At 47.3% G+C, this 24133-nt stretch overlaps 1 protein-coding gene across 1 annotated transcript in view; it reads left to right on the top strand.

Moving 5' to 3' along the window:
* Positions 1 to 600: 600 nt before the first annotated feature.
* Positions 601 to 24133, top strand: part of ncf4 (neutrophil cytosolic factor 4) — a 59861-nt gene continuing 36328 nt past the window's right edge. Inside the window, exons 1-4 of the mRNA XM_048520988.2 lie at positions 601 to 901; positions 1049 to 1133; positions 6510 to 6654; positions 18534 to 18604. Coding sequence (XP_048376945.1) covers positions 876 to 901; positions 1049 to 1133; positions 6510 to 6654; positions 18534 to 18604 — 327 coding nt within the window. The 5' untranslated portion in view covers positions 601 to 875. The remainder of the gene's footprint in view (positions 902 to 1048; positions 1134 to 6509; positions 6655 to 18533; positions 18605 to 24133) is intronic.

Genomic DNA, 24133 nt, shown 5'->3' on the forward strand with positions numbered 1-24133 from the left:
AGTTCCCCCCGACACCCTGTGAGTGAACAAAAATAAACCTTTGGCAGTGTCTAGGCCGGAAATGTCAGCTTTCCTGCTCCTCTGATGCTGCCTGGCCTGCTGTGTTCATCCAGCTCTACACTTTGTTATCTTAGTCCATTTTCCTGCGTTTTCCGTACTTCCCTGTGGCGCCAGCTGAATTGCTGTCTCTGCCAGAGAGCCAGCATGGGGGAAGACAGGCCGAATGACCTCCTCCTGCACTGTAACAATTTGTTTTTAAGGAGCTCTGCTCTCAAACGTCTTCCTCCAATTTCGCAAGAAGCCCACAATAAGAATTTTAAAAATGGATATGGTACTGCAGTGTGTGTGCGCGCCCTAAATTCTTGCGAGGTTTCTTACTAACAATCAGGAAGCACTTTTTGCAGCTTTGTGAAACTGATGCCAGACCAGGCACTACGGGAATGCAGTTCCTTCCACCCTACAGTTCATATTTCATTGTCATAACCCGCAGAAATTCAAACCTGCAGTTTCTAGGCTCCTTCAGATGTGCCGATAACAGGCTGGGGAAAAAACAAGAAGATCTAGTTTGAAAGAAATGACGTGATGGGCGCATGACAGAGAAAAAAAACTGGTTTTGGACTTACATGTGAACTGATAAAAGAGCGATTTTCTTTCTGAATGACTGCATTTTAGTGCGTGTTTTATAATATAGATACACAGAGAGAGGTTAATGTTTTTTTCCCAAACGCAGAAGACTCTACTGCAGCTCGCTCCACTGATCACACTTCCTCAAATCTGAGTTTCAGAGCCACATAAAAGGCTCTGTCCTCTCTCATTTGCCATTTGCGGTCTCTCTCTCTGCTTGGGTTGGCCGCGTCGCTACACAGACTGCAGAGATGCAGCGCCAGCTGAGGGATGAAAGGTGAGAATGGACCCGCTCTATCCCACCGGGAGGCTGCAGCAGTGGGCTGGAGGGTGGGCCGTGGTCGTGGTAGTGAGGTGATTCCGAGCAGGGGGGGCTCTACGTGCAAGCAGAAAGTAACTTTCTCTTTCTTTCTCCTCTTGCAAGCGATTACGACCAGCTTCCAGATGACGTGCCAGTGTCTGCTCACATTGCTGATGCAGAGCAGAGCAAAGGATTCAGCAGCCACATTGTGAGTGTCTCATCTCTTTGAAGGAAACAGCGTCAATAACCTCGCACGCAGTTCAGGGAAGGTTTACCAGACTCGCGATGGATTGTTCAGAAAGGTTTTTGGGACAGATTAGGCTGCTGGAAGTTAAAGCCAGTAAAAGTCAGCGCGATTAAAAGTTAGCAGTGAAGAGAGAGAGCAGCTTGGTGAGTTTAACCTGAGAGTCAGCGCGCCTCAACTGAGGGGGTGAGGCAGGTCTAATGTTGACCATTAATCCATTACCCATTGTTAGGGAAAAAAAATTACCCATCTGGTTCATTAAATGGCCTTTCGGTAGGAAAACTCCCTAGAGGCGTACATGTGACTCCACACCCACAGCAATGTGGTTGACTCATAACTGCCCTCTGGGATGTGCAATAAATGCTGGCTTAGCCAGTGATGCCCTCATCCTGTGAATGAATGAAAATAAAATGAGGATCATGGTGGTCTTGGCCAATGTGGGAAGTGCGGGTAAGGTCACTCCGCATTACGAGCAAGCCCTCCAGCCAACTGAGCTAGTTGGCATCCAGATTGAAACAGCAAAGGGCCTGAAGCGGGGGGCTGGCAGTTTAGATGTGGAGAGATAATGGGAACTGCAGATGCTGGAGAATTCCAAGATGATAAAATGTGAGGCTGGATGAACACAGCAAGCCAAGCAGCATCTCAGGAGCACAAAAGCTGACATTTCATGAAGGGTCTAGGCCCGAAACGTCAGCTTTTGTGCTCCTGAGATGCTGCTTGGCCTGCTGTGTTCATCCAGCCTCACATTTTATCATCTTAGATGTGGAGAGGCTGTTTGCTCAGGTGAGAGAATCTAGAATGAGCGGGCACAACATTAAACGTAAAGAGTCACCCATTTAAGTCAGAGGTGAGATGACCTTTCCTTTTCTCTTCCGGTTGCAAGTTTTCACAACTCTTTCCAAAAATGATGGTGGTTGCATGATTTCCAAAGGCAGGGGTAGGAGGAATAGGCGGGGAAAGCAGATTTATGCAGATCAGCCATGATGTTCTTAAATGGCAGAAGGGGATTGAAGGGCAGAATGGCCAAGTCATTCCCTTATCTTTGTATCTTCCTCCTTCAGTTGTGTGCCAAGGGAGCCATGTGTGCTCAAGGGTGGTGCACAGTGAGATCCTAGCCAAGCCCTGTGTTGAGCTGAGTGGCTGGTGCGTCTCTCTCAGCAAGGGAGGGGCGTTGTTGGACACAGGGGTCATGGTAGAACCTCACTGCTTATCTCTCACCTTCTTGCCGACATGTAAAATGTGCCTGGAACGGGTCTCTGGCAGAGGAGGGAAAAAGAGTGAACGCTTTTTGTGTCAAATTTTGACTCGCCCTGCAGGTGCAAAACGTTGACTATCTGTACTGGTGAGGCCTGGTATTTGTTGCCCACCTCTAATTTGAACTAAGGTAGTAGGAGCTGCCGATGCTGGGGAGTCTGAGATAACAACGTGTAGAGCTGGATGAACGCAGCAGGCCAAGCAGCATCAGAGGAGCAGGAAAGCTGACGTTTCGGGTCTAGTCCCTTCTTCAGAAGAAGGGTCTCGACCCGAAATGTCAGCCTTCTTGATCTTCTGATGGTGCTTGGCCTGCTGTGTTCATCCAGCTCTACACGTTGTTATCTCTAATTTGAACTGTGCAGCTTTCTGGATCATGTCAGTGGTGGCTAAGAGTCAGCCACTCTACTGTGCTTTTAGAGCGACAACTGAGTAAGGTCAGCAAATTTCCTTCCCAAAAGACCAAAGGGTGTGCACAGGACAGGGCTAATATGTGACTTTTTGAGACGTAATTTGGGTAGGTGTGAGGTTACCCACTTTAGTAAGAGGAAGAGAGAGGTGAAGTATTTCTTAAGTGGTGGGAGATCAGGAGCTGTGGATGGTCAAAGACACCTGATTCTCCTTGCTCATGAGCCATTGATTGCTGGCTGTCGTCACTCCACAGAGGCCAGTATCCCTGTCACCCTTTTATTTACACGTGGAGAGTCCTTGACACTGATTCAGAGCCAGCTCTCCGAGTGATCAGAACCCCTGATGCTCCTGTTTATATCTGTCAGCCAGGGCTCCCTGATTGGACAGGTTAATAGCCCCAATCAAGGAATTCATATTCTTTGAGATCCACCTCGCTGACCTCATTACAATCACTATGCTGACACATAAGTGTAATAAGCCCTCAAGAAGGCAAATGCTATACCGGCCTTTATCACAACCCAATTTGAATACAGGAGAACAGATATCTTGCTTCAATTATATAGAGAATAGTTAAACAACTGTACTTGACAGGCACAGACTCAATGGGCCGAATGGTCTTTTTGAGTGCGTTTTGTAGACCTCAGTGTCTCTCAGTTTGATGAGATGGTGGCTGGTGTATTGCTGCCCTTATCTAAGGAAGTGTATATTTACTGTTGAGACAATACAGCAGGTTAATTCCTGAGATGGTGGGGCCATCCTGTGAGGAGAGATTGAGGAGACTGGGACTGTCTTCTGTTGAAGATTGAGGTGCTCACATCGGAACTTACTACGTACTTAAAACACTGAACAGGGAAGATGCAGGAAGGATGCTTCCCACTGGTTAGAGTCTAGAACCAGGGGACGCAGTGTCAGAATAAGGGGGCAAGCCACTGAGACCAGAGATGAGCAGGAACCTCTTCACTCAGAGGACGACAAATCTTTGGAGCCCTCTACCGTAGAGGGCTGTGGAGGTTCAGTATTGAGCAGGTTCAAGACAGAAAAATAAACTGCTGATGACATGGGATAGAGAGGGAAAATGTTGCTGAGCTTGTTGATCAGTGATGGTTTAGAATGGTGGAATGGGCTGAAGGGATTTAATTACCTACTCTTACGCTGATGTTTCTATGAGCAGCTGAATTTTCAGTTCTCATAGCCACTATTATTGCTTCAAATACCAAAATAGTTCTCTCCCTCCCCTGTTTCTCCTCCTTCTACCCTTTTCCCATTCCACCTTGCCTCCTCCTTTCTCCCTCCTTCCTTTTTTCATGCCCCTCCTTGCTGCTACTTCCCGTCCCCTCATTTGATCCTCTGTTCCCTTGCCCCTCCTCTTCAACCATTTAGTTTCTCCTCTTCCTTTGCACCCCCCGCACTCCTCCACTGCTTTTTCTCCTTCTTTCCTCTCATTGCTTCCCCTCTCCCTCGAAGGACAACAAAAGGGGTTCAGCTCACCCTCACTTTGCACCTCACCAGCCTTCACACACCAAGGTTCAACCTTCATCATTTCTGCCACCTCCAGGATGATGCCATCCCGAAATGCGTACATCTGTCTCCTCCCCTGTTTGTATTCCACATGGACCATTCTGTCTATAAAACTCTGGGCTATTCTTCTGTCACTCAGAATATCTTTTCATTCCTCGGTGGTACCTACTTATGCAAATGCAGGAGGTATAACACATGCCTATTGAACTCTTCGCACCGCATTTTCCAAGACTCGAAACACTCCTTCCAAATGAAGCACCATTTTCGCTTCCTCTTTCAGTCCTGTCTACTGCATTCTACAATGTGGTCTCCTTTGTCCTGGGGACAGACTGCTCAGTCTGCAAGCATGAGCGCCACCTTCCAGTAGTTTCTGGTTTCACTACGGTAGCTTGCCATCGGAGGTGACATTTCTGTCCTTGACCTACAGCAGTGTTCTGGTGAAACCTAAGACAAGCGGGAGAAACTGTACCTTGTAGTGATTGTGACAAGGTCAGCCAGCTGGACCTTGCAGAAGATGTATCCCCTGACTGGGGCTGGTTCAAATAGGGAGCCCTGGCTAAGATAACAAAGTGTGGAGCTGGATGAACACAGCAGGCCAAGCAGCATCTGAGGGGCACAAAAGCTGATGTTTCGGGCCTAGGCCCTTGGGCCTAGACTGGAAGGTGGTGTTCTAGGCTCGAAACATCAGCTTTTTTGCTCCTAAGATGCTGCTTGCCCTGCTGTGTTCATCTAGCCCCACACTTTGTTGTCTTGGTTTTATGGGTTTGCTTTCTCTGATGTTCAACAATTAGTATCTATCCTGGATCTGTTGTCTGCCTCTTCTCTATAATCATTACCAAGCTCTGTGCCTTTTGTTCAGTGACTCTTTCTACCGCTCACCATCCCGGCCAGGAAATATATCACTGCGCCTTCAGTATCACTGGGTCAAAATCCTGGAACTCCCTCTGTAAAGGGATTGTGGAGACTAATGTCAACTGCCCGTGGACTGCAGCGGTTCAAGAAGGCAGCTCACCACCACCTTCTCAAGGGCAACTAGGGATGGGTGATAAATACTGGCCAGCCAGCGATGTCTCAATCCCATGAAGAAATTCAAAAAAGTCTTCCGATCTCTAATTTTCCTTTCCTTCCAACCTTCCTCCATCTTCTCTTCTGTTTCCAATTGCTTCTCCCAACTTTCTTTTAAATAGTGAGTTTTGAGAAGATTTGTAGGTTGAGGTTCTGGATGTGAGTTGGCTCGTTGTGCTGGAAGGTTAATTTTTAGACGTTTCGTCACCATTCTAGGTAACATCGTCAGTGAGCCTCCGGTGAAGCGCTGGTGTTATGTCCCGCTTTCTATTTATCTATTTAGATTTCCTGGGGTTGGTGATGTCATTCCCTGTTCTTTTTCTCAGAGGATGGTAGATTGGTTCCAAATCAATGTGTTTGTTGATCGAGTTCCGGTTGGAATGCCATGCTTCTACAAATTCTCATGCGTGTCTCTGTTTGGCTTGTCCTAGGATGGATGTGTTGTCCCAATCAAAGTGGTGTCCTTTCTTTTAAATCCATCCCTTTTCTGTCCCTCTCTTCTAAAGAGGAGTCATTCGAGATGCTGCCTCGGATTCCTACTCCACAAATGCTGCCAGGCATTGTTGAGTATTTTCCAGAACCTTCTGTCATTTCAGATCTCAAGAAATCCGTTGGACTTTGCTTTTATTGCAATCGGTGCCCTGCCTCTGATTTTAATATCCCATTGCCACCAAACACCCAGTGGGAGATGGTGATCAATTAGTAATCCTGAGACCCAGGCTCATGTTTTAGGGTTTTGGGTTCAAATCCCATGACGGAATTTGATTCAAATTAATAAATGTGGAATATAAACTCAGTCTCAGTTACTGTGAGCGTGACTATCATCAATTACTGTCAAAAAAAACCCAAGTATTTCATTAATGTCCTTTAAGGAAGGAAATCTGCCACCCTTACCTGGTCTGTCCTACATGTGGCTTCACATGGCTGACTCTGAAATGGCTATGCAAGCTACTTGTTTCAAGGGACTGTTAGGGTAACAAGTACTGCCCTTGCCACATCCGGTGAGCAAATTGGACCAAACTTTGCCGTAGGACGCCTCTGCCCAGGGGTTCAGTTTCTGAGAGAGGTCACCTATTCCTTGTGTTCTTCCCCCAGGTCTACACAATTCAGGTGAAGCAGAAAGGCGGTGGCAAGTATTTCATATTCCGACGCTATCGGCAGTTTCATACCCTTCAGGCTAAGCTGCAGGAGAAACTTGGTCCAGACAACTCCTTCATCTGTGACTTGCCTCCACTACCAGGTAAGGAGACACTTGGCAATGCACTGTGCTGTCACGGGGAAAACTTCATTAAGTTCTACACATGATGTAGAGGAACTGGTGAAGGTGCACACGTAGAATTTCACAACAAAGGTCAAACCGCTCAGGAAAGCCTCATAGAATGTGACATTTTCTTCTGAGAAGGACGCAGTTTGGTTGAGAGAGGTTGTCCCAGGAAACATTCACTCCACCATCAATCCTATCCAAGTTAATTGTTCATCAAATTTCTGCTTGTGGAATCGCACTCCCCTACATAGCAATTGCCACTCAGCTCTGAAGTCACTTACTGTGTTCGTGAAATTGGCTCAGGGTATATCTTAAAGATGGGTAAGGTCTTGAGTCAATGCTAACCCTCTCCCGCAATGCATCATAGAATTCCCAAAGTGTGGAAACAGGCCATTTGGCCGAACAATGTCCGCACGGACCCTTTGAAGGGCATCCCACCCAGACCCATGTCCCTACCCTGTTCCTGTAACCCTGCATTTCCCCTGGCTAATGCATCTAACCTACACATCCCCGAGTGCTATGGGCAATTTAGCATGACCAATCCACCTAATTTGCACATCTTTGGACTGAGGGACAAAACCGGAGCACCTGGAGGAAACCCACACAGACACGGGGAGAATGTGCAAACTCCACACAGACAGATGCCCGAGGGCCGAATGGAATCCAGGCCCCTGGCACTGTGAGGCAGCAGTGTTAACAACTGAGCCACCGTGCTGCTCATTTCTGGGAATGCGCGATGGGTTTTCCAGGGAATTTCCAGTTGTGGAAGGATGACTGCTACCACATTCAGCTCAAGTTACCCACTAGTAGGAATGTTAAATCTTACAGCTCGTTTGAGATGCAGGATTGCTGGAGCAGGAGCAAAAAAATGGGGTGAAACAGGACATCAACCCTTGGAGGGCTTCATGATTATGACAGGGTGTTTTATGGTGTGGATGGAGAGAAGCTGTTGTGGGAAGAACCAAAATGAGGAGCCATAGGTCCAATATAGGCACTAATAAATCCAAGAAAGATTCAAGACCTATTTCAGGATAGGATGTGAAACTCCCCCTTACTTGAAGGAAATAGTAAAGGAGCAATGAAGAGGAAACTCGATGAGGCAGAAAGCGATCTGAGAAGCTGAGGTGTTATCCCAAGAGGAAGACTGTGTGGAACAGCGCAAGGCAATTGGGCTGAACGCCCTAACATTTCTGCTGTAAATTCCATGTAATGAAAGCAACTTAGAGTCATACAGCACAGAAGCAGACTCTTCGGTCCAACCAGTCCATGCCAACGGTAATCCCAAGCTAAACTAGTGCCACCTGGTTACACTTGTCCCATATGCCTCCAGACATTTCTAATTGGGGTGGCATGAGGTGGCTCATTGGTTAGCACTGCTGGCTCATAATGCCAGGGACCCAGGTTTGATTCCAAGCTCAGGTGATAGTCTGTGTGGGATTCCTGCGGATGTGCCGATTTCCTCCCACAGCCCAAAGATGTGCAGGCTAGGATGGATTGGCCGTGCTAAATTGTCCCATAGTGTCCGGGGATGTGCAGGCTAGGGTGGATTGGCCATGCTAAATTGTCCCGTAGTGTCCAGGGATGTGCAGGCTAGGGTGAATTGGCCATGCTAAATTGTCCCATAGTGTCCAGGGATGTGCAGGCTTGGGTGGATTGGCCGTGCTAAATTGTCCCGTAGTGTCCAGGGATGTGTGGGTTATAGGGGGATGGCTCTGGATGGGTTGCGTTGAGGGTTGGTGTGGACTTGTTGGGCCAAAGGCCCAGTTTCCGTACTGTAGGGATTCTATGAACTTATCTAAATGTCTTGTAAATATTGTAACTGTATCAGCATGCACCACTTCCTCTGCTAGTTCATTCTGCACATGAACCACTCTCTGTGTAAAAAGTTGCCCCTCATTTCCTTTATAAATCTTTCTCCTCTTACTTTAAAAATATGCTCCTAGTTTTGAACTCCCCCACCCTCAGGAAAAGCCCCTTGTCATCTACCTTATCTCCATCCCTCAGGATTTCATAAACTTCAATAAGGTCACCCCTTAACCCCCTTCGCTCCAGTGAAAAAGTCCCAGCCTATCCAGTCTAAATTTTTATTATCTCAAACTCTCCGTTCCTGGCAACATCCTGGTAATTTTTTGCTGAACCCTCTCCAGTTTAATAATATCCTTCCTTATAATAGTGTGACCAAAATGGACACAGCACTCCAGAAGCAGGCCTCACCAACGTCCTACATAACCTGGACATGAAGTCCCGACTGATATACTCGATAGTCTGAGGATGAAACTAAGAGTGCTAAATGTCTTCTTAACCATCCTGTCTGCCTATGACACAAACTTCAAAACATTATGTAACTGAACCCCTATGTCTCTGTTCTACAACACTACCCAGGTCTCTAATGAAGGGTCTCTTATAAGCTCTCTGACGAAGGGTCTAGGCCCGAAACGTCAGCTTTTGTGCTCCTAAGATGCTGCTTGGCCTGCTGTGTTCATCCATTTCCACACTTTGTTATCTCTAAGTTCGATATTTGTTTGTTTTACTAAATTGTAGTACCGCTCTTTTATCCAAATTAAACTCCGTCTGCCTCTCCTCAGCCCATTAACCCAGTTGATCAAGAATTCTCTGTAATCTTAGATAACCTTCTTCTCTGTCCGTTATACCACTAATTTGGTGTCATCTGCAAGCATACTAACCATGTCTCCAACATTGTCATCCAAGTCATTTATGTCAATGACAAGCAAAAGGGGACCCAGTACTGAACGCTGTGGAATGCCTCTGGTCACAGGCCTCTGTGACATATATAGGATATATCTGAGTGACAAGAGTTAATATATAAAGTATTTGTTATTGATTTTCAATTGATCTACTTACATAACCGAGTGTTAAATATGAAAAAAGTATGAATTCAAAACGGCTTTCAGCTGGGACAAGAAAAGTATCTGGGTCCTTTATCGAACTAGAGCTCAATGATTTCTCCTGCTTCTTCCTACAGTTCCATGTACTGCTGTTGTTTTGTGCAGCAGCTTTAAGTGAACATTATATACAAGTCATACAGAATTCAAAATGTTAACTCCTCTCTTTCTTTCGTCACAAAATGTTGCGCGAACTGCTGAATTTTCCGACATTTTCCGTTTCAGCTCACCCCACCCCACCCCATAGTTTTGCTTCTATTACAATATACAAATTGCTATTTTGAAATAAAACAAAACCACAGAGGGTGTACGCCCTGCATGTAATATTGTAAGAGTAATTAATGACACATTGCTGCTGGTTATTTGTAACAGCTTTACCCATGCATTGTGCTCGACTAGAAACCATTCAGCTACAGTGTTTCGAGGAAGTCCTTTGTTTAGAATCATACAGCACTGAAACAGTCCTTTCAGTCCATCCAGTCAATGCCAACCAAAATCCCAAGTTAAACCAGTAACCCCCTGCCTGTACTTACCCCATATCCCTCCAAACATTTCCTATTTAATTACTTATCTAAATATCTTTTAAATGTTGTAACTGTACCTGCACCCACCACTTCCTCTAGAAGTTCAGTCCATACATAAACCATTGTCTGTCAATGACAGAACTGTTAGAGCACAGTAGGAGGCCACTTGGCCCATCGTGCCGGAATCACCTCATCAAAGAGGGAGGCGATGGCCTAGTGGTACTATCGCTGGACTGTTAGCCCAGAGACCCAGCTAATGTCCTGGGGACCTGGAATTGAATCCTGCTACAGTAGATGGTGGACTTTGAATTCAATAAATACCTGGAATTAAGATGATGACCATGAATCCAGAATTGATGGTTGGGAAAAACCCATCTGGCTCACCATTGTTCTTTAGGGAAGGAAACTGCCATCCTTACCTGGTCTGGCCTACATGTGACTCCAGACCCACAGCAATGTGGTTGGCTCTTAACTGCCCTCTGGGCAATTAGGGATGGACAGTGAATGCTGCCTGGTCAGCGATGCCCTCATTCCTGTGAATGAATAAAGGAAAATAAAAGAGCATTGATGCTGACTGGCCTAGCAGCATGCAAGGAAGTGGATGTTAATAGGTGGGCCGAAGTTTGTTTGTGGGGTGTGGGGAGAAGGGGAAGAGTGATGGACTCACAGCAGTAGCTAAGTCTCTTTATGTGGATCCCACAAGAGTAAAGACAATGGTTGTTCACTTCCTTGGATAGAAGACCAAAACTGCAAACTATCCCCCAGGTGTGGTCCCACCAAAGACTAACTCGCAATGTCTGAACAGACAGTGATGATAAAGTATATAGCAGTGTTACATTATCCAAGGCTCTGCCTCTAAATTCACAACAAACATGTCCTTTTCGTCATCCTGCATGAATCAAGTTCTCTAATTCCTTTTGATAATAAAGTGTGAAGCTGGATGAACACAGCAGGCCAAGCAGCATCTCAGGAGCATAAAAGCTGACGTTTTGGGCCGAGACCCTTCATCAGAAAAGAGGGATAGGGAAAGGATTCTGAAATAAATAGGGAGAGATGGGGAGGTGGACTGAAGATGGATAGAGGAGAAGCTAGGTGGAGAGGAGAATATGGGTGGGGAGGTAGGGAGGGGATAGGTCAGTCCGGGGAGGATGGACATGTCAAGGGGGCGGGATGAGGTTAGTAGGTAGGAAATGGAGGTGCCGATTGAGGTGGGAGAGGGGATAGGTGAGAGGAAGAACAGGTTAGGCAGGTGGGGATGAGCTGGGATCGTTTTGGGATGCAGTGGGGGGGAGGGGAGATTTTGAAGCTGTGAAATCCACATTGATACCATTGGGCTGCAGGCTTCCCAAGCGGAGTAGGAGTTGCTGTTCCTGCTGCTTTCAGGTGGCATCATAATGGTACTGCAGGAGGCCCAGGATGGACATGTCGTCTAAGGAATGGGAGGGGACGTTGAAATGGTTTGCGACTGGGAGGTGCAGTTGTTTATTGCGAACCGAGTGGAGGTGTTCTGCAAAGCAGTCCCCAAGCCTCCAAGATAATAAAGTGTGGAGTTGGATGAACACATCAGACCAAGCAGCATCTCAGGAGCACAAAAGCTGACATTTCGGCCTAGACCCTTCATCACAGAGGGGGATGGGGAAAGGGTTCTGGAATAAATAGGGAGAGAGGGGGAGGCGGACCGAAGATGGAGAGAAAAGAATATAGGTGGAGAGGAGAGTATAGGTGGGGAGGTAGGGAGGGGATACATCAGTCCAGGGAAGACGGACAGGTCAAGGAGGTGGGATGAGGTTAGTAGGTAGGAAATGGAGGTGCGGCTTGGGGTGGGAGGAAGGGATGGGTGAGAGGAAGAACCAGTTAGGGAGGCAGAGACAGGTTGGGCTGGTTTTGGGATGCAGTGAAGGGAGGGGAAGAGCTGGGCTGGTTGTGTGATGCAGTGGGGGGAGGGGACGAACTGGGCTGGTTTAGGGATGCAGTAGGGGAAGGGGAGATTTTGAAACTGGTGAAGTCCACATTGATACCATTGGGCTGCAGGGCTCCCAAGCGGAATATGAGTTGCTGTTCCTGCAACCTTCGGGTGGCATCATTGTGGCACTGCAGGTGGCCTGTGATGGACATGTCGTCTAAAGAAGGGAGGGCGAGTTAAAATGGTTCGCGACTGGGAGGTGCAGTTGTTTATTGCGAACCGAGCAGAGGTGTTCTGCAAAGCGGTCCCCAAGCCTCCGCTTGGTTTCCCCAATGTAGAGGAAGCCACACCGGGTACGATGGATACAGTATAACACATTGGCAGATGTGCAGGTGAACCTCTGCTTAATGTGAAAAGTCATCTGGGGGCCTGGGATGGTGGTGAGGGAGGAGGTGTGGGGGCAAGTATAGCACTTCCTGCGGTTGCAGGGGTAGGTGCCGGGTGTGGTGGGGTTGGAGGGGAGTGTGGAGCAAACAAGGGAGTCACGGAGAGAGTGGTCTCTCCGGAAAGCAGACAAGGGTGGGGATGGAAAAATGTCTTGGGTGGTGGGGTCGGATTGTAGATGGCGGAAGTGTCGGAGGATGATACGTTGTATCCGGAGGTTGGCGGGATGGTGTGTGAGAACGAGAGGGATCCTCTTAGGGCGGTTGTGGCGGGGGCGGGGTGTGAGGGATGTGTTGCGGGAAATGCGGGAGACGCGGTCAAGGGCGTTCTCGACCACTGTGGGGGAAAAGTTGCGGTCCTTGAAGAACTTGGACATCTGGGATATGCGGGAGTGGAATGCCTCATCCTGGGAGCAGAGGCGGAGGAATTGGGAATAGGGGATGGAATTTTTGGAGGAGGGTGAGGGGAGGAGGTGTATTCTAGGTAGCTGTGGGAGTCGGTGGGCTTGAAATGGACATCAGTTTCTAGCTGGTTACCTGAGATGGAGACTGAGCGGTCCAGGAAGGTGAGGGATGTGTTGGAGATGGCCCAGGTGAACTTGAGGTTGGGGTGGAAGGTGTTGGTGAAGTGGATGAACTGTTCGAGCTCCTCTGGGGAGCAAGAGGCGGCGCCGATACAGTCATCAATGTACCGGAGGAAGAGGTGGAGTTTGGGGCCTGTGTAGGTGCGGGAACAGCAACTCATACCACAATGACGTCACCTGAAGGTTGCAGGAACAGCAACTCATGTTCCGCTTGGGAACCCTGCAGCCCAATAGTATCAATGTGGACTTCACCAGCTTCAAAATCTCCCCTTCCCCCACCGCATCCCAAAACCAGCCCAGTTTGTCCCCTCCCCCCACTGCATCACACAACCAGCCCAGCTCATCCCCTCCCCCCACTGCACCACACAACCAGCCCAGCTCATTCCCTCCCCCAACTGCATCCCAATACCAGCCCAGCCTGTCTCTGCCTCCCTAACCTGTTCTTCCTCTCACCCATCCCTACCTCCCACCTCAAGCCGCACCTCCATTCCCTGCCAACTAACCTCATCCCAACTCCTTGACCTGTCTGCCTTCCCTGGACTGATCTATCCCCTCCCTACCTCCCCACCTATACTCTCCTCTCCACCTATCTTCTTTTCTCTCCATCTTCGGTCCGCCTCCCCCTCTCTCCCTATTTATTCCAGAACCCTCACCCCATCCCCCTCTCTGATGAAGGGTCTAGGCCCGAAAGGTCAGCTTTTGTGCTCCTGAGATGCTGCTTGGCCTGCTATGTTCATCCAGCTCTGCACTTTATTATCTTGGAGGCCTGGGGACTACCTTGTAGAACACCTACGCTTGGTTCGCACTAAACAACTGCATCTCCCAGTCGCAAACCATTTTAACTCCCCCTCCCATTCCTCAGACGCCATGTCCATCCTGGGCCTCCTGCAGTGCCATAATGATGCCAACCGAAGGTTGCAGGAACAGCAACTCATATTCCGCTTGGGAACCCTGCAGCCCAATGGTATCAATGTGGATTTCACCAGTTTCAAAATCTCCCCTCCCCCCACTGCATCCCAAACCCAGCCTAGCTCATCCCCGCCTGCCTAATCTGTTCTTCCTCTCACCTATCCCCTCCTCCCACCTCAATTGGCACCTCCATTTCCTACCTACTAACCTCATCCCACCCCCTTGACATGTCCGTCCTCCCCGGACTGACCTATCCACTTCCTACCTCCCCACCCATACTCTCCTCTCCACCTAGCTTCTCCTCTATCCATCTTCAGTCCGCCTCCCCCCCTCCCTATTTATTTCAGAATCCTCTCCCTATCCCCCTTTTCTGATGAAGGGTCTCGGCCCGAAACGTCAGCTTTTGTGCTCCTGAGATGCTGCTTGGCCTGCTGTGTTCATCCAGCTCCACACTTTATTATCTTGGATTCTCCAGCATCTGCAGTTCCCATTATCTCTGATCTAATTTCTTTTGTTTGCATTTAGCACACTAGATGGCAGCCCAATACATAAATGCAGAACTCCAAATTCACATGAATCACTCTTCAAATTGGTATCCTGTTCAGTTTAGTGTCTTCTGTATCTGTACTGAATGCTTCTGCCTGCTCACCTTCCTAATATTTTCATCATTTGAATGCATTCACCTCTCTTCTGCTGCACAGTAACCTCCCACTGCTCCTCCTCTTAGATATATTTTAATATTCAAGGAAATTACATTCATTTTACAATGAGTTCTGATGTGTCACATTTCACTCAGACATAAAAACATGTGGATCAGGAGCAGAATGAGACCATTCAGCCCCTTTGAGCTTGCTTTGATACTCACCAACATCCTGGCTGAACTGGTTGTATTTTTTCATCCATTTGCATCAACCCCAAGTAGTTTTTGAGCCTGACAAGAATCTAGTCACTTCTGCCTGGAATTATTCAGTGACACCCCCTCCACACCAACACCAATTCCATGGGGAAGTGTTCCAAAGTTGCACAATTGCCCGAGAGAACACAAATTGCCTCATCTCTGTCCTGAGAGGATGACTCCTGATTTGTAAACAGTGACACAACCCTCCAGGGCATGGTGTCACCAACAAGAGGAAACATCATTCTCGTGTCCATCTTATGAAGACCTTTCAGGATCTGAGACACTTCAGTTAGGTCACCCCCTCACCCTCTAAAACCCCACAGACATGAGCACAACACTGACACTCCTATGCAGTAACGAGGGAGAGCAACATTGTCAGAGGGTCAGTACTGAGGGAGTGACACACTGTCGGAGGGTCAGTGCAGACGGAGTGACACACTGTCAGAGGCACCATTCAGATGACCTCTCAGGTGGATGTAGAAGATCCTGTGGCACTATTGTGAAGAAGGCCCTGATCCCATGTCAATACTTATCCCTCAATCAGTATTCAAAAGAACAGATTCTCTGGTCATTGTCACACTACCATTTGTAGGATTGTGATCTGCACAAATTGGCTGTTGCATTGCCTACTATAACAGTGACCTCAATTCAACAAGTACTTCACTGGCTATGTAGTCCTGAAGCTCTGATGGGGGGACCAAGCGAAATTCAACTCGGAACAAGGAATAGTACAGCACAGGAATATGCCCTTCGGCCCACCAAACCTGTGCAAGACATGATGCCTTTCTAAACTAAAAATCTTTTGCCTCTATGCGGTTTTTCTTCCCTCTATTCGCTGCCTATTCATGTTTCTGCCAAAATGACTCTTAAACATTGCTATAGTATCTGCTTCTACCATTTGCTCAGGCAGCATGTTCCAGGTACTTACCACCGTCTGTGTAAAAAAAAACTTGCCTCTCACGTCTCCTTTAAACTTTCCCCGTTTTACCTTAAACATATGTCCGCCAGTTAATCGACATTTCTACCCTGAGGGAAAAAACTCCAACTATCTGTTCTATCTACGCCTCTCATAATTTAGTAAGCTTCTATCAGGTCACTCCTCAGCCTCCAGCGTTCCAGTAAAAACAAAGCCAGTTTGTCCAAGATAGTAAGAGCTGCCAATACTGGAGTCAGAGATAACGCAGTGTGGAGCTGGAGGAAAACAGCAGGCCAGGCAGCATCAAGAGGAGCAGCAAAGTTGATGGTTCAGGTCGGGACTCTTCATCAGAAATGTCAACCTTCCCGCTCCTTTAATGCTGCCTGGCCTGCTGTCTTCCTCTAGAACGGCACAGTGTACTAAGTACCAGAGGCAGGATGACTTCGCAAAATGTTGCATCAGGTCTTGCTCTGGTTATTACGATTTAAACTGAAATTGATTCGCTCTGTCAGGAACATGCTGCCTGAAAGGGCTGTGGAAGCAGATTTAAGAGTCATTTTCAAAACCAAATAAGGAGAAACGATTGGAAAGGGAAACAATAGTGCAGGCTATGAATAAATAACATGGAAGTGGGACTGATTTGACAACTGTCCCAAAGGGCTGGCACAGCATGGCACGGTGGCTGAGTGGTTAGCACTGCTGCCTCACAGTGCCAGGGACTGGGGCTACGTTCCAGACTCGGGTGACTGTCTGTGTGGAGTTCGCACATTCTCTCCGTGTCTGTTTGGGCTTCCTCCCACACTCCAAAGATGTGCAGGTGAGGTAGATTAGCCATGGGAAATGCAAGGGTAGGCTAGTTGGGTGGGATGCTGTTTAGAGATTTGGTGTTGACTTGACAGGCCAAATGGCCTGCTTCCACATTGTGAGGATTCTATTACGAATGGACTGAAAGGCTTTCTTCTGCGTAGTTCTCAGATTATTAAAACTCCCCCTCCTGGAATAGCGTGTTGGTTGCAAGCCTTTACATTTCTAGCTCTCTGACAGATGGCCTCAACATCTGCTGGTGTCTGGCAAGATTGAATCATTCTGAAAGTTGATATCACATTGCGATGATATCACTGTACTAATAAACCAGGGGCCAAGTTTTCAAGTTCCACTGTAACAGTTCTTCCAGCAGCAGCTGAGGGAGGTCACTGAGCAGGGCATTTGGAGCAGCTGAATCGATCCCCTCTGGAGGAAAGGATAACTTTTGGGGAAGCATAGCTCAATCTTAAGACAGAAGAAAAAAATGATTTCCTCCACCCCGATTCCATGTCTGCAATATGCCTTCCTTCCTAAATTTTAATTTCCCTTCATGTTTGTAATGATTTGATGCCAGTGGAATGAGGAATCCCTGCTTCATGATCTTTGGGCCATCCTCATATTCAAGTCGTGTTGTACACCACTGTTGTGTTATCTCTTCATGTTTTCATGCCAGTATGTTATTAAGAGGCATACTCATCATATCATCACCGCATCATCGCATGTGACCGGAAGAAATTACACCCTATCTTACCTGGTATCACATGAGGCATCACACTCTACTGGGAGCATGCTGCCCTGTGTACCCTAATATTTTAATATTAATCCAGACATTTAGGTGCCTGGCAGATTTAGTGTTTGCACAATATTTTGCTGTGATCAATGTTTGTTGGATTCTTTAATACCACCATATCCATTCTCAGTTTCTTATATTATGACAAATAACCTCCTGATTCCTCAAAGCCTGCCCGCCATCTACAAGACGCACATCAGGAGTGTGATGGAATACTCCCCACTTTCTTGGATGGGTGCAGCCAAAAAGACACTCGAGTAGCTTGACACCATCCAGGACAAAGCAGCTGCTTGATTGGCACCACATCCTCAAGCGTCCACTCCCTCCACCACCGGCGCTCAGTAGCAGCAGTGTGTACTATCTACAAGATGCACTGCAGAAATTCACGAAAGCCTCCTCAAATATCACCTTCCAAACCTCTCTCATCTAGAAGGATAATAGCAACAGATGCGTGGAAACAGAATACTTGCAAGTTTCCTTGCAAGCCACACTCCAAAGCTAGATTGCTTTCCTCCAGTGTCACTCAGTGGAACACATGGAACTCCCCTTGCAACAGCATCCTGGATCTACCTAACCCATATGGACCACACGTGGCTCAAGAAGGCAGCTCAACACCTTTGTCCTGGGTGGTCTCAAGCTTCTTGAGTCTTGTTGGAGCTGCACCCATCCAGGCAAGTGGGGAGTTTTCCATCCCACCCCTGACTTGTGCCTTGTAGATGGAGGACATGTTTTGGGTAATTAGGGAGAAGCAATAAATGCTGATCCAGTCGGCAGATCCCGTGAATGAACTTTTTTTTTAAACGAGGCTGCTTTTTTGGGCTAGAAAAGAGAAGGAGGTTGCCTCAAAATAGTGGTGCATTGACTCTAAGTTTTGCAGTGAAAAACGGGACCGTCAGTGTGATCTGTGCCTGTAGTTGATGCAAAGCAAGGATGGGCCCGTCACAAAACCTGCCTGGAGTGCTGGTTCCTCAACCTTCTGCCAACAAGCTACCTCCAGGCATACGGCCTATTCTCATCGCCTCTGGGATTAGGGCCCGTAGACTGACTGGAATACTTGGCAGCAATCTCTGTAGGGTGATATCCTGTGTGCAAGTGGGCAGGCTAGATGTTTCTTGACTCAGATCGATCCCTTCCCCGTTGTTTGTCCCATTTCTAACAGGCCGTCCTTGTTTCTGTCTTAGGAAAAGTCTTTATCGGCCACAAACAGGAAATCGCAGAGAAGCGGATTCCAGATCTCAACATTTACATGAAGGTGGGAAATGTCTTCAGAAGCACAAAACCTTCATTATTGTTGTTTTCTCTCCTCGTCTCACTTCTTGCTTTCTTCAGTCCCCTTCCATCTTTCCATTGCATCGCTTTTTTGACATCTTTGAGCTTTTCCTCTGTCTCTCTGTCTTTTTCTCTCTCTCTCTCTCTCATCGATGTAACCCATGAAGGGTTTGGAGAAAGTAAATCAGGAGGAACAGTTACCACTGTCGAAAGGGATGGTAACCAGAAGGCAGAATTGAACAAATACAGCACAGGAACAGGCCTTTCGGCCCTCCAAGTCTGTGCCGACCATCATGCCCTAATTAATCTAAAAACAAACCTGTCATTTTTTGATCTGTATCCCTGTAGTTCATTCCAAGCTGCTACCACTCTCGGTGTGAAAAACTTCCCTCACACATCTCCCTTAAACATTCTCCCTCTATCCTTGGACCTGTGCCCCGTGTAATTGCAACTTCAACCCTGGGAAAGAGCTTCTCACTATCCACCCTATCTACGCCTCTCAGAATTTTGTAGACCTTTACCAGATCTCCTCTCAGCCGCAGTCTTTCCAGTGAAAATAATCCCAGTCTTTTTAATCTTTCCTCATAGCTGATGCCTCGGAGACCAGGCAACATCCTGGTGAACCTTCTCTGTACTCTCTCCAAAGCTTCTACATCCCTCTGGTAGTGTGGTGACCGAAACCGTACACAATACTCCAACTGCAGCCTAATGAGGGTTTTATATCGCTGCAATGTGTTTTGGCAACTTGTGTACTCCATGCCCGGGGCGATGAAGGCAACAATGCCATATGCCTTCTTCATCACTTTGGCTACCTGTATGTTGCCACTTTTAGGGAACTGTGGACCTGCACACCCAGATCCATCTGTATGCTAATGTTCCTAAGGTTTCTGCCATTTATAATATAATTCACACTTAAATGTGATCCTCCAAAATGCATCACCTTGCATTTGTCTGGATTAAACTTCATCTGCCATCTCTGTGTCCAAGTCACCAGTCTATCTATATCCTGTTGTATCGTTTCACAATCGTCCGCGCTATCAGCAACTCCGCTAATCTTCGTGTCATCCGCAAAACTACTAATCAGACCACCCGCATTTTCCTCCAGATCATTTCGACATACTACAAACAACAGAGGGCCTACGACTGATCCCTGTGGAACATCACTACTTACCAGTCTCTATTCTCAACAACACCCTCCCACTGCTACCCTCTGTCCTCTATGACTGAGACAGTTTTTTTATCCATCTAGCCAGGCAACTGTTTTAAAAAATCTTGGGTGGGGTGTGGGAGTCACTGCCAAAGCTGGCACCTATTGTCCATCCCTAATTACCCCAGAAAAGGTGATGCTCATAGAGTCATCGAATTTGGGAAAGGCCCTTCGGACCATCATTCATCAAGCACTTATCTGTTATAAACCCATTTTCCACCACTAGACCTTGTATACTGCAAAACCTCAAGCAATTCTCTAAATATTTCTTAAATGTCTTGCCTCGACCACTTTGAGTTCCAGATACCTTCATCCTTTGGGTGCAAGAATTAATCATGAACTGCCCTCTAAGCCTCCTGCCCTTTGCCTTAATTCTGTGCCCCTAGTTATTGACTCCTCTACCAAGGGAAAAGGTTTCTCCCTGTCAACGACCCCCATAATTTTGTACACCGCTCCATGTGCCACCATCGTCAGCAGCTGCGGTCCCTGGGATGGGGTTATACCTCAGTGCCATTAGGAAGGGAAGTCAAGGATTCTGATCCAGTGACAGTGAAGGAACGGTGATATATTTCCAAGTTGGGGTGGTGTGTAGCTTGGATGGGAGCTTGCAGGCAGTCATATTCCCATGCAGATGCTGCTGCCCACCATCTGGATGGTAGTGACCGTGGGCTTGGAAGGTGCTGTCTAGGGATCTTTGGTGAATTTCTGCAGCCCATTTCATAGATGGTGCATGCAGACTATCCCTAATCAGCCTTTCCAAATGCTTGTAGATCCCAGCTCTCAAGGATCCCTTCCATCAACTTACTCACTACTGACGTTAGGCTCCCTGGTCTGTAGTGCCCTGGCTTTACCTTGCGGCCTTTCTAAAATAATGGCACAACATTAACCACTGGGCATTGGTGGTGGAGGGGGTACATGTGTGTAGGTGTGGTGCCAGTCAAGCTTCTTGTGTGTTGTCGGGGCTGCACCCATCCCAGGCAAGTGGGGAGCATTCCATCCCATTCCTGACTTGTGCCTTGTAGATGGTGGACAGGCTTTGGAGAGTCAGGAGATGAGTTACGACTCACTGAAGTCCTCGCCTCTGATCTGCTCCTGTCGTTGCAGTCTTGACAGGAAATAATGATTTGCACTGCCAGGTTTACGGAGTTTGGAAGATTGTGTCTGAATACGAGTGTAGCAGGGTCCACTTCATCAAAGTCATTAGAGACAGCAGGAGGTTAGTGCGGGATATTGCAGGATAGTTTATTTGTGATGGCAATCTAGAGATTACTCATCGGAGGTCAGAAACTGGGAATGGGGACCATTACTGAGTCCTGAACCTTCAATGAAAGCTATAATGTCTCAATTAATGAAAGGCCTGGGAGCAAACCTGTCGTCCATTCAGCGACTGAGGGCCAGATTCGAACACTGAGGGCCAGAGGGAGGATCTTCCTGGATACAGAGATCATTGGGCCCAGCAGTTGAGCTGGGATCGGCCAATGTGAACATGGAGCCAGTGAGGGCTAAGGGAGCTTTGTGATTTCATAAGGAGCCATAGGTGTCCGACCACAATCCCTGAAGGAGACAAAGCCATTGCTTTGTGTTCAGTATGGCTCTGGGGTTGAGGAGGGGAGAAGGTGCCTCACAACAGTCAGTGGTGGGTAAGTTGTTGGTGGGAATTCTGAGAGACAGGATCTACATGCATTTGGAAAGGCACTAACTGGTTAGGGATAGTCAGCATGGCTTTGTGCGTGGGACATTGTGTCTCATAAATTTGATTTAACACAGTGTGGAGCTGGAGGAACACAGCAGGCCAGGCAGTATCAGAGGTGCAGGAAAGTCGACGTTTCGGGTCGGGACGCTTCTTCAGAAATGGGGGAGTGGGAAGGAGGCTGAGAAATAAATAGAGATGGGGGACATTGGGCTGGGGAAGGTAGGTGGGATAGTGTTAGATGAGTGCAGGAAGGGAGTGGTGGGGATTGGTCACTGTGGTGGGAGGGGTGGATAGGTGGGAGAGAAAATGGACAAATTGCGTCAGGTCAAGGAGGTGGGATGAGAGGGAGGGTTGGACAAGGGATGAGGTCAGGGGTGGAGAGATTTTGAAACTGGTCAAGTCCATATTTAGGCCGTTGTATAGTAGGCTCCTGAGGTGGAATATGAGGTACTGCTCCTCCAGTTTCCGGGTGGCATCATTGTGACACTGGAGGAGGTCCAGGATGAATATGACATCCAGGGGAGTGGGAAGGGGAGGTGAAATGGTTCGCGACTGGAAGGTGTTGTCATTTGTCGCATACAGAGCGCAGGTGCTCTACAAAATGGTTTCTGAGCCTCTGCTTGGTCTCACCAACGTAGAGGAGGCCGCATTGGGAACAGCGGATATAGTAGACCATATTGATGGATGTGCAGGTGAACATCTGTCTGATGTGTAAGGTTCATTTGTAGAGCATCTGCGCTCTGTATGTGACAAATGGCAACACCTCCCAGTCGTGAACCATTTCAACTCCTCCTCCCACTCCCTGGTGACATATCTATGCTGGTCCTCCACCAGTGTCACAGTGACACCACTTGCAAACTGGAGCATCAGCACCTCATATTCCTTCTGTTCACCTAATCACCAGAGATAGAAATGTGTGAGAGAAACAGCATGTGACTCGATGGGCATGGGAGATATAGAATGTCTACCAGGCCCTGTCTCTCTCATATTCAGAGACAATCTTGCTCTTAATGAATGAGCAGAGGCCTTCCTGAATACACGAGCCCAAGTGAATGGTACCCACCAGTATCACCCTCTCCTGCAAACTGAAATGCAACAGCTGACAAACAAGGAATCTTCAACTCATTATCAAAATGGTGAACTACAACAGAACTGTTAACAGCACCAGAATGGACTTCACCTCAGAAATTGTGTCCAAGTTACAGTCGCCAAGAAATCCCAGAGACGTTCAGAGCTGGATGGCATTGTAGAAAAAAAGCCAGGAAGCGAACCCCACAAGGACAAGTTCATGAGAAGTGAGAAAAGACTGGAACGAAGACAGAGAGAGATAATTTTAACTGATTGCAAAATGAAAAAAAAAGAAATGCACAGAGATTGTTGGAGAAACTCAGCAAGTCTGGCAGCATCTGTGGAGAGAGAAATAGAGTTTCCATTTTGAAGTAGTTGCACAGAAGCCACTATCCCATCCCCAAGCTGCTCTTTGTTTACATGGGCACAGTACATGGATTCTGACCCAGCCAATCCTGAGAGTGAGGAGAACCTTTGAGACTCCTGTTTATTTTCTTTTCCTGAATTTGAGAGATTCTGAATCCCCTGCTTATTATTTTTCCCTCTTTTTTTCTCCTGATTGTATTTTATTTTCTTTTTCTCACACACCCACATTGTGTGTGATTGTGTGTGTGTGTGTTAAGTGCAGTGACTCAGTGAAGACAAAATTGCACAATAAAAAGTTTTACACAATATTTCCATTGCTAGAAAAGCACCCATGCGGCCACTCAAATAGTAGCGAGACTTCTGTTTATATCTGTCAGCCAGAGCTCCCTGATTGGCCCAGGTTAACAGCCTCACTTGGGGAATTCTCATTGTAGGAGGTGCAGCTGGTTGACCTCATTCCAATCACTACATGTTTTGAGTCAGTATGACTTTTCGTCAGAATTCTTTTCTTCAGAACTCTGAAGAAGTCACACCATGCTCAAAACATTAACTATTTCTTCTTCCATATGTGCTGCCAGACCTGTTCAGTTTCTCCAGCAACTCTTGTATTTATTCCAGATTTCCAGCATCCTCAACATGTGGCTTTTGTGTGGGATTATGAAATAGATATTTGCAGTTTTCTCTATACGAGTTTGGTTTTCTATTCATATCTGATGGACTACACACTGGGTGATTTGTAACCATCCATTGTACACCCCTGCCTAACAATTAAAATAACTCCTTGAAGGCTGTAATTAGGGCTTATTTCAGAGAGGCTTAGAAGATGCTAAATCGTGTGAGACAAGATTTATTCAGAATGGTTCAAACAGATTCAGGAACAGACTGAAGAAAGTGCCCTGAAATGTTTTCTCCACTGAAGGCACCAGTTAATGATGTGGCAAGTTCCCTGAACATTGGCTGTCATTCTGGTACCTCAGAATCACTGCGGTGTGGAAGCAGGCCTTTCGGCCCATTGAGTCCACACCAGTCCTCCAAAGGGCACCTCACGCAGACCCATCGCCCTTACCCTATCCCTGTAACCCTGCATTTCCCACAGCTAACCCACCTAAGTGTGCACATCCCTGGACACTATGGGGTAATTTAATATGGCTAATCGACCCTAACCAGCTCATCTTTGG

The sequence above is a fragment of the Stegostoma tigrinum genome, chromosome 38, assembly GCF_030684315.1.
Source record: "Stegostoma tigrinum isolate sSteTig4 chromosome 38, sSteTig4.hap1, whole genome shotgun sequence".
Lineage (NCBI taxonomy): Eukaryota > Metazoa > Chordata > Chondrichthyes > Orectolobiformes > Stegostomatidae > Stegostoma > Stegostoma tigrinum.